Here is a 12,529-nt window from a genome sequence, read left to right as displayed (position 1 = left end):
GTGGCTCTTGTTTGATTACCTCCAGGTAAACTATGGTTCTGTGGTTGTAGTATAGCATACCAAATTCTGTTGATTTGGTAGCTGTTATATTGGTTTTATTTTGGTAATTGGCTGGCTTTTATACTACCTGATTTCTTCTGAGGTTTCATATCCCAGTTTGATTTCCAGAAAACCTCATGGGAACAGGCACAGTAACACCTATATCAAAGGATATTTAAAAATCAGTTAGCTTTTCTTCAGATTGTGTAAAGGTTTACTGTATATAGATGTGTTAAGTAAATTAACTAGCAGAGGAGCCCTGTGGCAGTAGGAAGGATGACTGCTTCTTCTGAGCACTGGTATAGGCTAGTTGCATTAGCTCTTTCGTGTTCTGTGCTCATCGTTAGCTCTGATCAGCTATTGAAACAAAGCTAAGTGACAAGCAGGATGGTTTATTAAGACTCTGTTTACAGCTGGATTTTACTTTTTGTACGTATCATCCTTCTTCATAGTGTCAGTTGCTCCTCCACAGTGGTCCTGTATGAACAGAGCATTGCAGTGCTCAGGCATCTGTGGAAGAGCTGGCAGTTGAGAGAAGCTGTACTTTTTGAGGCCTGTTTTTCCACAAGCATAAAGCTTTCTGTGAGACACTAGACTTCTGTGCAGCAGATCTAAGGATGCAGGCAAAACCTGCCGTGCTCTTTGTTGCAGATTGGAATGTGTGTGCTGGGGTGGGCTTCCTTTACATAGAAGAAAAGCAGTTTTACTGAGTTGTCGAATGGTATCAAGTTTCTGGAAGTCTTTTCCCATGACTTGTTAGAGATCTGAGGAAGAAGGTCTTCTGTGGGTACTGATGAAAGTGTTTAAGGCATTTTTCCATACTGGACAGTATGCAAAAGTTCAAATCAAAAAGTATCTGAAATAGGTTTATCTCAATGGGTTTGGCTCTGAAAGGCCTATGATGTTGTAATATCTGCTTTCCTTTTGGTCTGAAACGGGGTTCCTGAGGTCACTAAGGATTCTGATCTTGGCTCAAATTCTGAATCTGTGTTGTCTGAGCCTGGACTGAGCCTATAGTGACTGTCAGGTACATAGCTACTGAGGTAGATCCAAAGGGCTAAGTGGATATATCTACTGCTTCCCTTTGTCAGGAGTACTCTAACTATCCATGCAGAGCATCTAGGAGCATCTGTTAGAAATCTAGGCAGTCTGGCTTGTTCTGAAGAGATTTGATCCTCTTCATGTAGTTTGTCTAGGATCTTTAGTAATGACAATGATTCCTTGCAGTATTTGTAAATAGCAGTGTTGCATTTGAGGTGGTTCAGTCAAGTTAGGGAAACTTCAGGAGTAAGTCTGTGACTTTTTAATTTTTTCCCTTCCAGCTTTGAAGTTCTAATGCTTCTTTCTTGTTAGCTGGTATTTCCAGACTGTCCAGACTGCTCTTGTCTTCACAGCTTTTGTGCCAGGCATGCTAATCTATCTAATCTTCACCCTTCCTATGCTATTCTTCTCCTAATTCCCCCTGGAGAATATAGGTGATGTTTTGAAAGCCGCTTTGTTCCTTTTTAGTGGGTGGTTCCTGAGTGACTTAGAGGTCAGGCTTTTAATGGGGGAGGTACTTCTTGCTTGTGCTTCAGCTAGTGTAGAAGAACATGTCTGTCCAGAACTGTGATACTTGCCTCAGTGACATACATAGGCACTGCAGAATCACTTTCTTAATGGAGTAAGAGTAACTAGGACTAGCACCAACCTTCCTCTGTTACATAGATGCCGGTAGGGATTGGTCTTGACTATTGCAAATAGAACAGCTGAAGTTTGGAGGTGAATTGCGTAATTATTTCAGTTACCTTTCTGTATAAACCTCAGTTTAGTCTCTCCAAGACAAATACTGGTTTTCTTATACTTAAACCAAGATTTTTATCACAAATGTGGTGACAAATTCTTGTGTGAAAAATTGCTGTAAAATCATTAAGCTTAGTATTTCACTTGGCACTTGTCAATTTTCAGCAAGTTAATGTCTTTGTGCATTTCTCTTATCTTGCCTTCGGTGACAGTATGTTCTGCTTTGTGTCACCTACTTAAATCTCTCTTAAAGGATTGTCTGGGTTGCACTTTCCACAGGGGAAGTTTCAGAAGCCTGTAGTTCTGTAAACCTTTATTCCAAATAGTAAGATCTCCCAGTTAATAGCTCAAGCTCAGCTTCTTTTTTTTTCTTCTGAACAGCATTTGTTGCATCTACTGCAACAGGTACATGGCTTGCTATGCAAGCATAGCACTATGTGGTTTGGTGATTTGTGCAATGATTTTATTTCATGTGACATTTCAGAATTGCAGAAAGGAGACTCTTGATTAGATTTTACAATTATGACTTCTTCTGTCATGGCTTTCAAAGAGGAGTTCTGAGGTATAATTATAAATCTAATTCAGAACTAGTTGTTTTTCCTGGCTTCCTTTTTTTCCTCTTAACATTGCTAGGTCACAATTTTGATTACCCTGGGGTAGATACTAATGGCTTGGGCAGGCATGCAGGATTCTACAGTGTAAATTTTGATAGTTTTTTTTCAGTAGCATCTTGCTCTAATGTCAGTCATCAGAGAAAGTGGAACACTTGCTTCAGAACAGCACCCATACTGAAATCAGAGTTTAGGGAGCATAAGCAAATGTTCATGGAAGTCTAAGGGCAAGAATATGGAAGACTTCTCTTCATTCTCCCAAGCTTTTTTTGAAACCTGGGAACTTCCTGAACTCATTGTGGTTGATCTCTCCTAACTATTTGTGTCAGTCTGCCCTTGGACCCACAAAGCTCTTAAAACCACTTTGCCCTTAGGCAACCCATGTAACATTTTGCCAAGCTTTGCATGAAGCGCCATCTTCTCTTATTTCTTTTCTTATGGCCATGGTCCCTGTTAGCTTGATCTGATGCCCTTTAGTTCTTGTGAAGAACAAGAAAATTGGTGATCTATTTCTAACCATCCCCAGGGCCTTTGTTAGTTTTGTAGACTTGTATTACACACTTCTCTTGTCTCTCAGGCTGAGGTGACCAGCTCTTTCACTCCTCTCATGGAAATAATGTGGTTCTTTTTTCCTTGTTGCCTTTCTCTGGACCTTTGATTTCTAACATCCCCCTCTCGGGGGATGCTATTTATCCCATCTCTTGAGGGAGAACAGAACTACACTGCTTCCATCCACCTTCAGTTACAGAATCACAAAGTGGTATAATGCTGAATGTTGCCTTTCCTTGTTTTTCCCCCGGTCTCTAGCTTCCCCTTCATCCAGGGTGCACTTTCCAACTGACTACTGAATATTAAGTAGTCAAGACATGGATCAGAGTGGGAAGCAGATCTTTTGATCAAAGAACTTGTGTTGAGCTTGTGAAGGGAACTTGCTTAGCCAGAAACAAGCTGGCGTTGGTGGGTTGAAGGAGCAGTTGTTTATGGAATTGACAAGTCACAAGGTATATTTTGTGAAAACTTGCTTATCAATACAGATTTGCACAGAAGAATGGAGTCATAAGTGTCATTAACTCAGGGTTACATGAGGCTCATGAAAATGTGTTTACATTCAGCAGGGTTGGAAGTTTAAATTACAAGATTTCAAATACTGTACTTTCATGATTACAGTTGGTACAAAGAATTCTTAAAGATATCATGGAAAGAGAAAGAATCATCAGTAAGATTAAACTTTGTATGTGTCAGTCTAAGAACTAGTTTCAAATTTTCCTAGACTGACACTATTCTAGTCACAAGAAAAAATATTGTAGTTACTGATCATTCACCTAAGATTAAATTGATTCTTTTTTGAGCCTTATACTTGCTCAGCTGGTTCAGAAAAAAAAATTTATCTATGCCACTCATGATGTATTGATTAATTTTATAAACCAGTACTTCTGTTGAGACTTGTGGTACACAGGAGGTTCCTGGAGGTGGTATAGGCAGAAGGCTTTTGCAGTAAAATAGAAGTGTTTCAACAAAACTGGTAATGTGGTAGCTGATAGCTTGGGTTGGTATTAAACACCAATATTCTCGTTTCTTGCTGGAAAATCTCAGCAAAGGCAAGTTATCACAGGAGCCCTTGCAGCTGAGTAAGTTTTCGCTGATGCTTTTCTTTTTTGTTTCTTTCTGGAAGTATAAGGAAAATAATTTATTTGGAAGCCAATCATACGGTGTTTGTTCAAATTTAAGTGACCACAGTTGATAGCTTGGACTTCAGAGTTGGAACTTAATCTGAGTACAGCGGAGATGTGTGTATGCTGGAATCAAGAGAGGGGGGATGGAGGAGGGTGGGGTTGGAATAGGATCTATAAAAAGCAGAGGCAGGAATTACTTCTATTCCATAGGACTAGCATTGCTGCTGCGCATGTAATGGTGAAAGGCACCCCTTGAAAATAGGGACAGACTGTTCTAGAACCTTTTAGTATCCTGTGAGCTAAGAGTAGCTAGCAGGTCAGCTTTTCTTCAGCTAAGTCCTGACATGACTACTGCTGGGTCAGATCTCCTGCAGTTTTTCTAAATAAGAAGCTAATGGCTTGCTTCTGGCACTGTGAAAACTGTTAGTGAGGTGCACACTTCTCACTTCCTCAAGGATGCTGCTGCTCTGTCTGCAGCAGCTGTCTGACAGAGGGTGCTATCAAAGGTCAGGGCTAGTGCTGAGGTATTGGGAACAAATACTCCGTCTCAAAGACATAATTTGTCACAAGGTTGGATTGCCTGAAATTTGCTTTGAGTTTCTGTCTAGGGTGTTAAGTTACAAGAAGCTGGTGGAGGCTTTCTTCCAATGGTTTAGTTTACAACCTGGGTTTTCAGTCAGTCAGAGCAAATTTTTTAAAACAGTATTTGGGAACAAACACAGCAAGTTCCACCTGAATGAGAAAAAACTTCTCTACTGTGAGGGTGATAGAGCAGTGGAACAGGCTGCCCAGGGAGGTTGTGGAGTCTCCTTCCCTGCAGACATTCAGAACCCACCTGGATGCATTCCTGTGCCTCCTGCTCTGGGTATCCCTGATCAATCAGGGGGGCTGGAAAAGGTGATCTCCAGAGGTCCCTTCCAACCCTTACCGTTCTATGATTCTTTGTGTGTGTGATTCTCATATATAAATGAATCTCCAGAGAGCTTTCTCTTTGCTCTGTATGTGGTCTGAGGTGATTGTGTTAATATCTTCCACTGAGGAACACTAGTTGGAAACATTTTGGCCTATTGAGAAACTGCTGTTGCATTCTGCCTTTGCAGCAGGATCAGAGTATCTTGATACCTTCACTTGAAGATCTTCCTACAGATATATTATCTGGTAAGGTATGCTATGATCTAGTAGTTTGATCACCTTGGAGAGAAGCACACTATGGTGCTGTTTCACAAAGCACGGGGCACTGCCAAATAGGTGTTGTAATACCCCTTTGAGTTCCTCCTTGAAGTTGTTTTATCTTTTAGATGCATGCAGCTGGTTGCTGGTAGGATTCTTCCACCTAGTTGCTGGGTAATTTTCTTTAACTGGAGGTGAGTCTCTACCTGGGTGTTAAATTTGATGTGTTAACTCCAAGACTCTCTAACTTATTCACCTGTTGTTTTTATTTGTGCTCCTTTTGCAATGAAATGAGTCTTAATAGTCTAGACATCTAGATTCCCCCTGCCACCCCCATATGCGTACACACATACACACCCCTCCAGTTTTGACTTTGCTTAGTTTGGGGGAGGAGTGGAATGAAGTGTTCAAACTCACGTGGGTGGAGAGATCAGCCTGTTGGCTGTTAACCGTGGCAAAAAATACCCATCTCTCCCCCCTAGTTTTGCAGACTTCCTCAAGATTGTCAGGTGGGGCTAATACATAATGAGTTCCCCTTGCACAATAGTAGGGCTCCAAAGTTTGTAAACATCATCTGGCTTTTGTGACTGGGCTGTGAGGAGTGTAACTGCAGTAATTGCTCTGAGATAGAAGGCTTCAGCTTGCTCAGCTGCTTTCTGCTATCTCCTGCCGACGTTTGCAGTACTCTAACCCAGCCTTCTACAGCAGTCCTAACAAAATGGGATTGTTTGGCCCTGGTGTCCAAAGGGAAGACTTCTGTTTAGGGCTGGCTATGCCAGTGGTGCTTCCTTCTCAAATGAAAAATGAGGGTTTAGAGAATGGGCGTCTTTATGATTTTGTGTGGTGGAATAGCCTGTGTATTCAGCAGACAAGTTCTTGCATGCGAGTGTGGCTGAAATGCCCTTCAAGGTTCAAAAAGCAGCCCTTTCCCGCCCACCCTGAAATGGGGAATGCTTATTCCTTCAGTAAAAGTCTTCGTTATGTCTTTATAACATCTGCTTCTAAAAAATCAACCTGCAGGCTCGTACCATCTGTCAGCCCTTAAACCTGTGTTGAAGATGAGTCCTGGACCTGCTTCATTTCTTCCTTACTTGCTTTGCACTTCTGGCTTATTCATGAAGTTGCAAGAACTTGCCTAGCTGCAGAGCTCCTGGGGAAGGGAATGGAATATGCTTGCCTTTAAGTCAGCTTTTTCTATGGCAGGCAGGCTGTTTGGGGGAGGGGAGAGGCCCTAAAAAAAGGCAGGGGGGAAGCCCCAAGACCTGTGCTTTCCTCTAAAAGTTTTGTAGGAAAGCAAATCTGAGAATTGACCGTGCTGATCAAGACTTAATGGACTTGGTTGCAAAAAATATTGGTGATGACTTATTCCAGAAGTTGCAAAAATTAGACTAGTAAAAAGAATAGTGATATGCTGCTGCTGTTTCACCTGTTTGCAGTTGAAATGTTAAAATATAAATGTTGCCTATCCTTGACTGAGGTTTGAGCAGAAATGGTGCTTACTGGTCGCGAGACCCTGCATTTACTGTATGACTGTGGAACTAGAAGATAATGTGGGCTCTTTGTTTGAGAGCCACACTTTTTTCTGCTTCATAGCTGATTCCTGATTTCTTCTGAAGTTTTTCCCTGCAGAAACTCCAGTCAGTCCTTTTATTCTACTGAAATTGATACTTTTATTCTAACAGAAAAATAATTATTTTAATACACAGTTGCTTATTATTGATGCAGAAAATGTCAAGTATTGATTTCAGCTCAACCTTAGCTTTTGGGTGTTTTCAGACTTTGAGTTAGAGAATGTAAGTTCTATACCTGATTGGAAGTGCTGTCAGCAGATTGGTCATCTTTCTTGGGATGAAAGGCCTGACATGTCTGGTTTGCCAAAAAAACACAAAACCAACACCAAAACCCAAACCGTTTTGAATGTTAATTTGCAAATATCAAGGTAATAGTAATAGTTCATGAAAAGACAATGCCAAACCAATATTACAGGTTTTTTTCCCCCTCCCCAGAAAGGAGGTCGCTGGGATAGTATGAGGAGTGTTTTGTTTAGTGTAAACAGTGTGATAATGCTTTGAAGTTGCTTTTGTCAACACCAATCCTGAGAAAAACAAAACTGAAGCAGCATTACCAGGATAAACAAGCTTAATTTCTATCTTTCCAACCTGCTTGGCATATCTATTTAGTTAACTCCTACGAAATGGTGCTTTTATAAAGCTGTGCTCTTCTGCAGAAGTGTGCTTATACTTCTGACTCGTAGCCTTTAACATAATCTTCTGGTTTTAGATTTGATGGGCACCAGTGCTGATTGTGTTTAATTCTTTCTGGAAAATAAACCTAGACACCAAAGTTAGTAGAAACAAGTGCATTTTCAGTGCTGTATGTTCACCCCCATCCCCTCCCCCTCCAATCTGTGTTATAGTAACTTTTAAAATATTTTCTAAATAGTACTTGCTAGTACTAATTGAAATGATTAACAGATAACTAATTTACAAAGCTTTTCTTATACATTAGAACGCACTGGAATGTGCATGTCCTGCTGTTGTGAGGTGCTGGTTGTATCGGCCTACAACGAGAATTCTGCACAAGTTAGAAAAGAAGCAGGTGCGGTGGTAGTTGTGTATTATGCATGAGAGTCATTAATTTGGGGCATTCTTAGGATACGTGTTAGAACACTATAGAGTTTTCTGTTAAACCTATGCGGGAACTTGAACACACATCTAATACCATTAGCCTCTCTAGAGGACTTACCGTAAATAGCTTTTAAACTATTTTGTTCTTATTAAAGATATATCAAAGAGCCAATATACTACTGGATTATGTGATGGGTTTAAAGATTTACACTGTGGGTAGTCCTTAGATTCTGGACAAGAGCTAAATTAATGCTAGTTCTGTAATTATTTTCTGGAAGCACAATTTAGGAAAGCTGCTGTTTGGTGTAAGTATCTGTGCTACAGAAGAATTACTTGCAGCTGGTGGTAACAGATGATGTGCTGGGTTAGTCTACATTAGACTTTCCAGTGAAGAGTACAGATGGTAGAAAAGCCTATGGTAGAGCTTTTGTAGAATAAGTATGTCCATTATGTAAGCTAGAAGTATTCTTGAAAATTTATATCTGTTAGTGTTATTCAGCCTTATGGCTCTTACTCTGGTTACTGGGCATGGTTACAGTATAGGTGGGTGTATGGATATTAAAATTTCCGCTAATGTTTTTTGGTAGTCAAACGAATGTTTCTGATGGTTGAGCAACAACTGGAAAGCTTTCAGTGCAGCACACTGTGAACATAGTCACACAGATGCTTCTCTAAGTTCTCAGCTGTTTTAAAATGAAGTGCAAAATTCAAAAGTATTTAAGCAGATCTAGTGCAAGCCTTTATACTTGTGGTGGGGGAGAGAGGGAGGGGTCTTCTGAACCAGCAGATTAAGAATCAGTTTCCTGTTTTGAGGTGTAGTAATTGTAACATGACGATCCATCATGCTACCACAGAGAGGAATTCCTCTTTAAAGTTAGTGATTAGCTGTCGGTGGGGAAGAGATGACAAGTTGGCTTGGTATCTATAACTGTCTTCTCTAGAGGTAGAATAGCCACAAAAAATGAGTTTCTCTTCCGATTACATTCTTACTAAGTCTGTTAGCGGGTTTTGAATGGTGCCTGTGTAACCGTCGGTAAAAAGTAGGAAGTTGCACAACTGAGAACTGTCCTAGCTGAAACTGATTTTTCAGTAAATGTGCATTTGTCTGTCAGTACTGTTTACTGCTATTTGAATAACATCTCTAATTGACTACAAGCCTTCCTAAAATTGGCTGGTTTTTGCAACAAAAATGTTGCACTCCATATGCTTGCTCACATGTAAACAGCCAAGTGCTTGCCTGTTAGCCCAGAAGTCGACGTGGGGAAACTGAGGCTATAGAATGCCAGTAAGTGAAAGGATTTAATAGTGTGGGTCTTGTCTTTGTGTATGTTCTTTAATCTTTTTGTACATGGGTTTATAGTTGTTGATGGCCACTAGTGGGAGGAGGGCAAAAGCAAATGCTTGAAACCAGCTTGGTGCAATGTGGGGCTTGCAGAGCCATGTCCTTGCCCTGCATGCCACCAGGAGGCAGCAGGAGCTGTGCGGGCTGCAGAGGTCAGTTTTTTGGCCAGAAATTCAGTTGTTCCACATCTTGGAAGAAGAGCTGTGCACCAGTCATAGTTGCTTGTGATGTACTAGAAAGTATTCTTCTACTATCTTATAGAAACTCAAAACTCCAGTCTGTGCCAGTTTAGATGGTCAGATTTGTTACCAGAGCTATGAGGCTCCTTATTTTAAGCATCTTAAAATTGGTAGAATGGCTCCTTATACCCATTCACACCTTAACAATGCATTGTGTGGAGCTCTCTACCTGCAAAACTTCCCTAGCGTCCTAGGTAAAGATACAAATCTGCTTTCAAGTGGAATGACAGGAAGGCATAATTGACTGATCTGTTTCCCAAGACAAGAAGTCCAGCTTTCTTTTTTTTTTTTCTTGCCTTAGCCTGTGTGGGCAGTCAGATGCAACAGCCAATTTGCAGTAGGAAAGACCAGCACTTACGTAAGATGAGTAAGTGGACATCTGGAAGCACTTGAGCACTGTTTTGTATTTCTAATACAAATCAATGGAACACAGGAAAACAGGGATATGTTAGAAGATCAGTTGTTAAAAGCAGGGGAGGTGGATAACAGAGGTTTGGATCATGCACTGATTTGCAGAATTGTGCCTAGGTTAACACTTCTAATTTTGACCCAAAATAAGGAGACTTACAATTGCTAGAAAATAATGTTAGGGCAATACTATATAGTACTTATGTTCTGATATTATTCACTTTACGTTTATTTTTCAGGTGGCAGTTTAGAGAAGGGGTGGCAGGTAGTGTTTTCAGAACACAGTAGGATCCTATCCTGCTTACCTAAACGTTGAGATTTGGGGGCAGCGGAGAGCAGGCAGTTGGAGGGTGAAGCTACTGAAGTGTTCTGCTAACATTTGTTTTCAAAAATTAGTGGAGTTGAGTTGTGCTATATTGTCATACCTTGAAGTAGGGGCCTTTAATTTCTCAGCTGATCTTCATCAGTTGTTCTTTTCCAAAGGCAGTTCAAGCCCAAGTATGCCTCTGTCCATTGTAGTCATGCTGAACAGCCTTTCCTTCTTTCCTTGAGTGTATCTATTTACCACTAAACCTTTATCTGCTTCAGTGATGGAAAGTCTTCCCTAGAATATGTCTGAAGGCTGAAGGTACAGGAGAAACATTTTTCAAAGGAAAAATTTTTCCAAGGCATAGGTTGTGGTTTATATGTTAATGTAACCGAGCAATAGAAAATACACGCTCAGGGAAGTGGATTTCTGAATAGACTGATCCCTTGCTGTAGTTACAAAGGACCTTAGGCAGAGCTCTCCTGCTTAGGGTTCTGGACTGATCTTTCGTGATGTTGCTGCTGTTCTAAAATAGGGAGATTTCAGTGTTATGATCAACCCTTCTTGGTGGGGAGGTGAGTGGCATACAAAGCACTTATGAGCTATCTCGAAGTAAAAACATATATCTCTTGATGTAATAGTAAAATGGTCATAAGCACCCTACGAAAACCAGCTGTATTTTTACATAATCCTCTTCCTAAGGTGATGCTCATAATTTCTTGGCTGAATGTCCCCAGTTCCATGTGAATTCATAGATCGTTACCTTGTGAATTCTGCGCAAAATAAAGCTTGGTTCTGCTGTATTTAACGAGCTTCAGTTTTTGTTGTGGCTTGCCTCTAAGCATACAAATGTATACATGAGGGTTTTAGGATAGTGGTGCAGTAACTCTTTCTGTTCCTGGAAGTTTCTTCCTTGGTTTTAAATATATGTGAGAATCTCAATGTTAACTTGCACAAGTTATGAACTATCAAAGCTGAAGGGTTTGACAGTTACTCCTGTTACTCAAAACAGGTAAATGTTACATGTATACATGAGGTAACTTTCCTAAGTAAGTTTAGTATGTGAACATCAACATCTATCCTATATGTTAGGTCATAAAACCAAGAAAAATGCCCAAAGCCTTGCTTCAGTGAAGTAAAGCCTTCATGTCTTTTCCAAATAATTTTAAAACTCTCTGAAATCATGCTTTTCTTTCCTCAAGGGAAAGTATACAATTAAGTGTGCTTCCTTTAACTATTTATGTTTCTGCTCTGTCCTTTGCAGGTCCGTTATTCACACTACCCCTTTCATGAGAAATAAGTCTAAATTCTTGATAGATGTGTGTTTCTTCTTCAGGTGGATTTTCTAGAAAACAAACAGATCTGTTACGTAGACTGATCTTTTGTGCATTTCCTAAAGGATGGCTCTGATTTTATTCCTTTTTTTTGCATCTTCCGTTGCTTAAGTCTTAAATGTCCTAGCTGTTTCCCAGCGTTCAGAACCCCTCACTTCACTGAAACCTTTTAGGGCTACTTCTGAAAACTATTTGTGTGGCTGAGCAAAGCTGAGAATTAGATGCAGTGGGAGGAGAGTAAAAATAATAATTCAGTCCTTGGTGCATGTGTGGGGGAATGTTTTTGTTTTGCTGTCAGCATGCTTTGCCCCACAATTTTTAATGCTGTTATACTTCATGCTTTTGAGAAGATGCCTTCAAGGGCTTTCACATTACAGCAGTGAGGTGAAATCTTTAACTGCTTTCAGTTGGCTTTCTTGTACCAGCAATATCTGCTTATTCCAAATCACTGTTTGTTTGGTGTGCAACGGTAGTGTTTTATTACTAACTGGTGTCTTGTTTCTTTTCAGAGATCGTTCACATTAGTAATAGAAGCATGGGATTGGGATAATGATACAAAAGCTGGTGAGTATTTATGTAAAATTTGCAGTTTTCACATACTCTGCTGTATGTACACAGATTGAGGAAGGGGGAAATCATATGCTGCTGCAATTAGCGCTCTCTCCAAATCAGTCTGAATGCAAGCCTGCTATCTAAGTAAAGGGGATGTACAAATCCAAGCAGTGAATATTGGGTTATGATCTGTGAATAATCATTACTGATAGGAAAAAGAATGCACAATAGTAAGTGAAGGTTGTCATACATGACTCAATAATTAGCTCTAAAAATGTTTTAAAAAATCATGGTAGGCCCCCTTTTCTAAAAAAAGGAAAATGTCTGTGTTGTAGATTTGCACTTTAAATTCTCTGCAGTTTACGCATAACCATCTTGTGCAATACTTTTCATGATCAGGTAAACAAATAAACATTCTTGCTCCCCTAAAGAAACAATGCTTGAT

The 12,529-nt window shown here is 40.2% G+C and overlaps 1 protein-coding gene across 1 annotated transcript in view; it reads left to right on the top strand.

The window, feature by feature from the left end:
- JAG2 (jagged canonical Notch ligand 2) overlaps positions 1–12,529 on the top strand; it is a 72,551-nt gene that overhangs the window by 14,822 nt on the left and 45,200 nt on the right. Inside the window, 1 exon segment of the mRNA XM_064460927.1 lies at positions 12,042–12,096. Within this exon segment, the coding sequence (XP_064316997.1) occupies positions 12,042–12,096 (55 nt within the window).

This window comes from Phalacrocorax carbo, chromosome 9 (assembly GCF_963921805.1).
Source record: "Phalacrocorax carbo chromosome 9, bPhaCar2.1, whole genome shotgun sequence".
NCBI lineage: Eukaryota > Metazoa > Chordata > Aves > Suliformes > Phalacrocoracidae > Phalacrocorax > Phalacrocorax carbo.
This window is presented reverse-complemented; position numbering and strand designations above follow the sequence as displayed.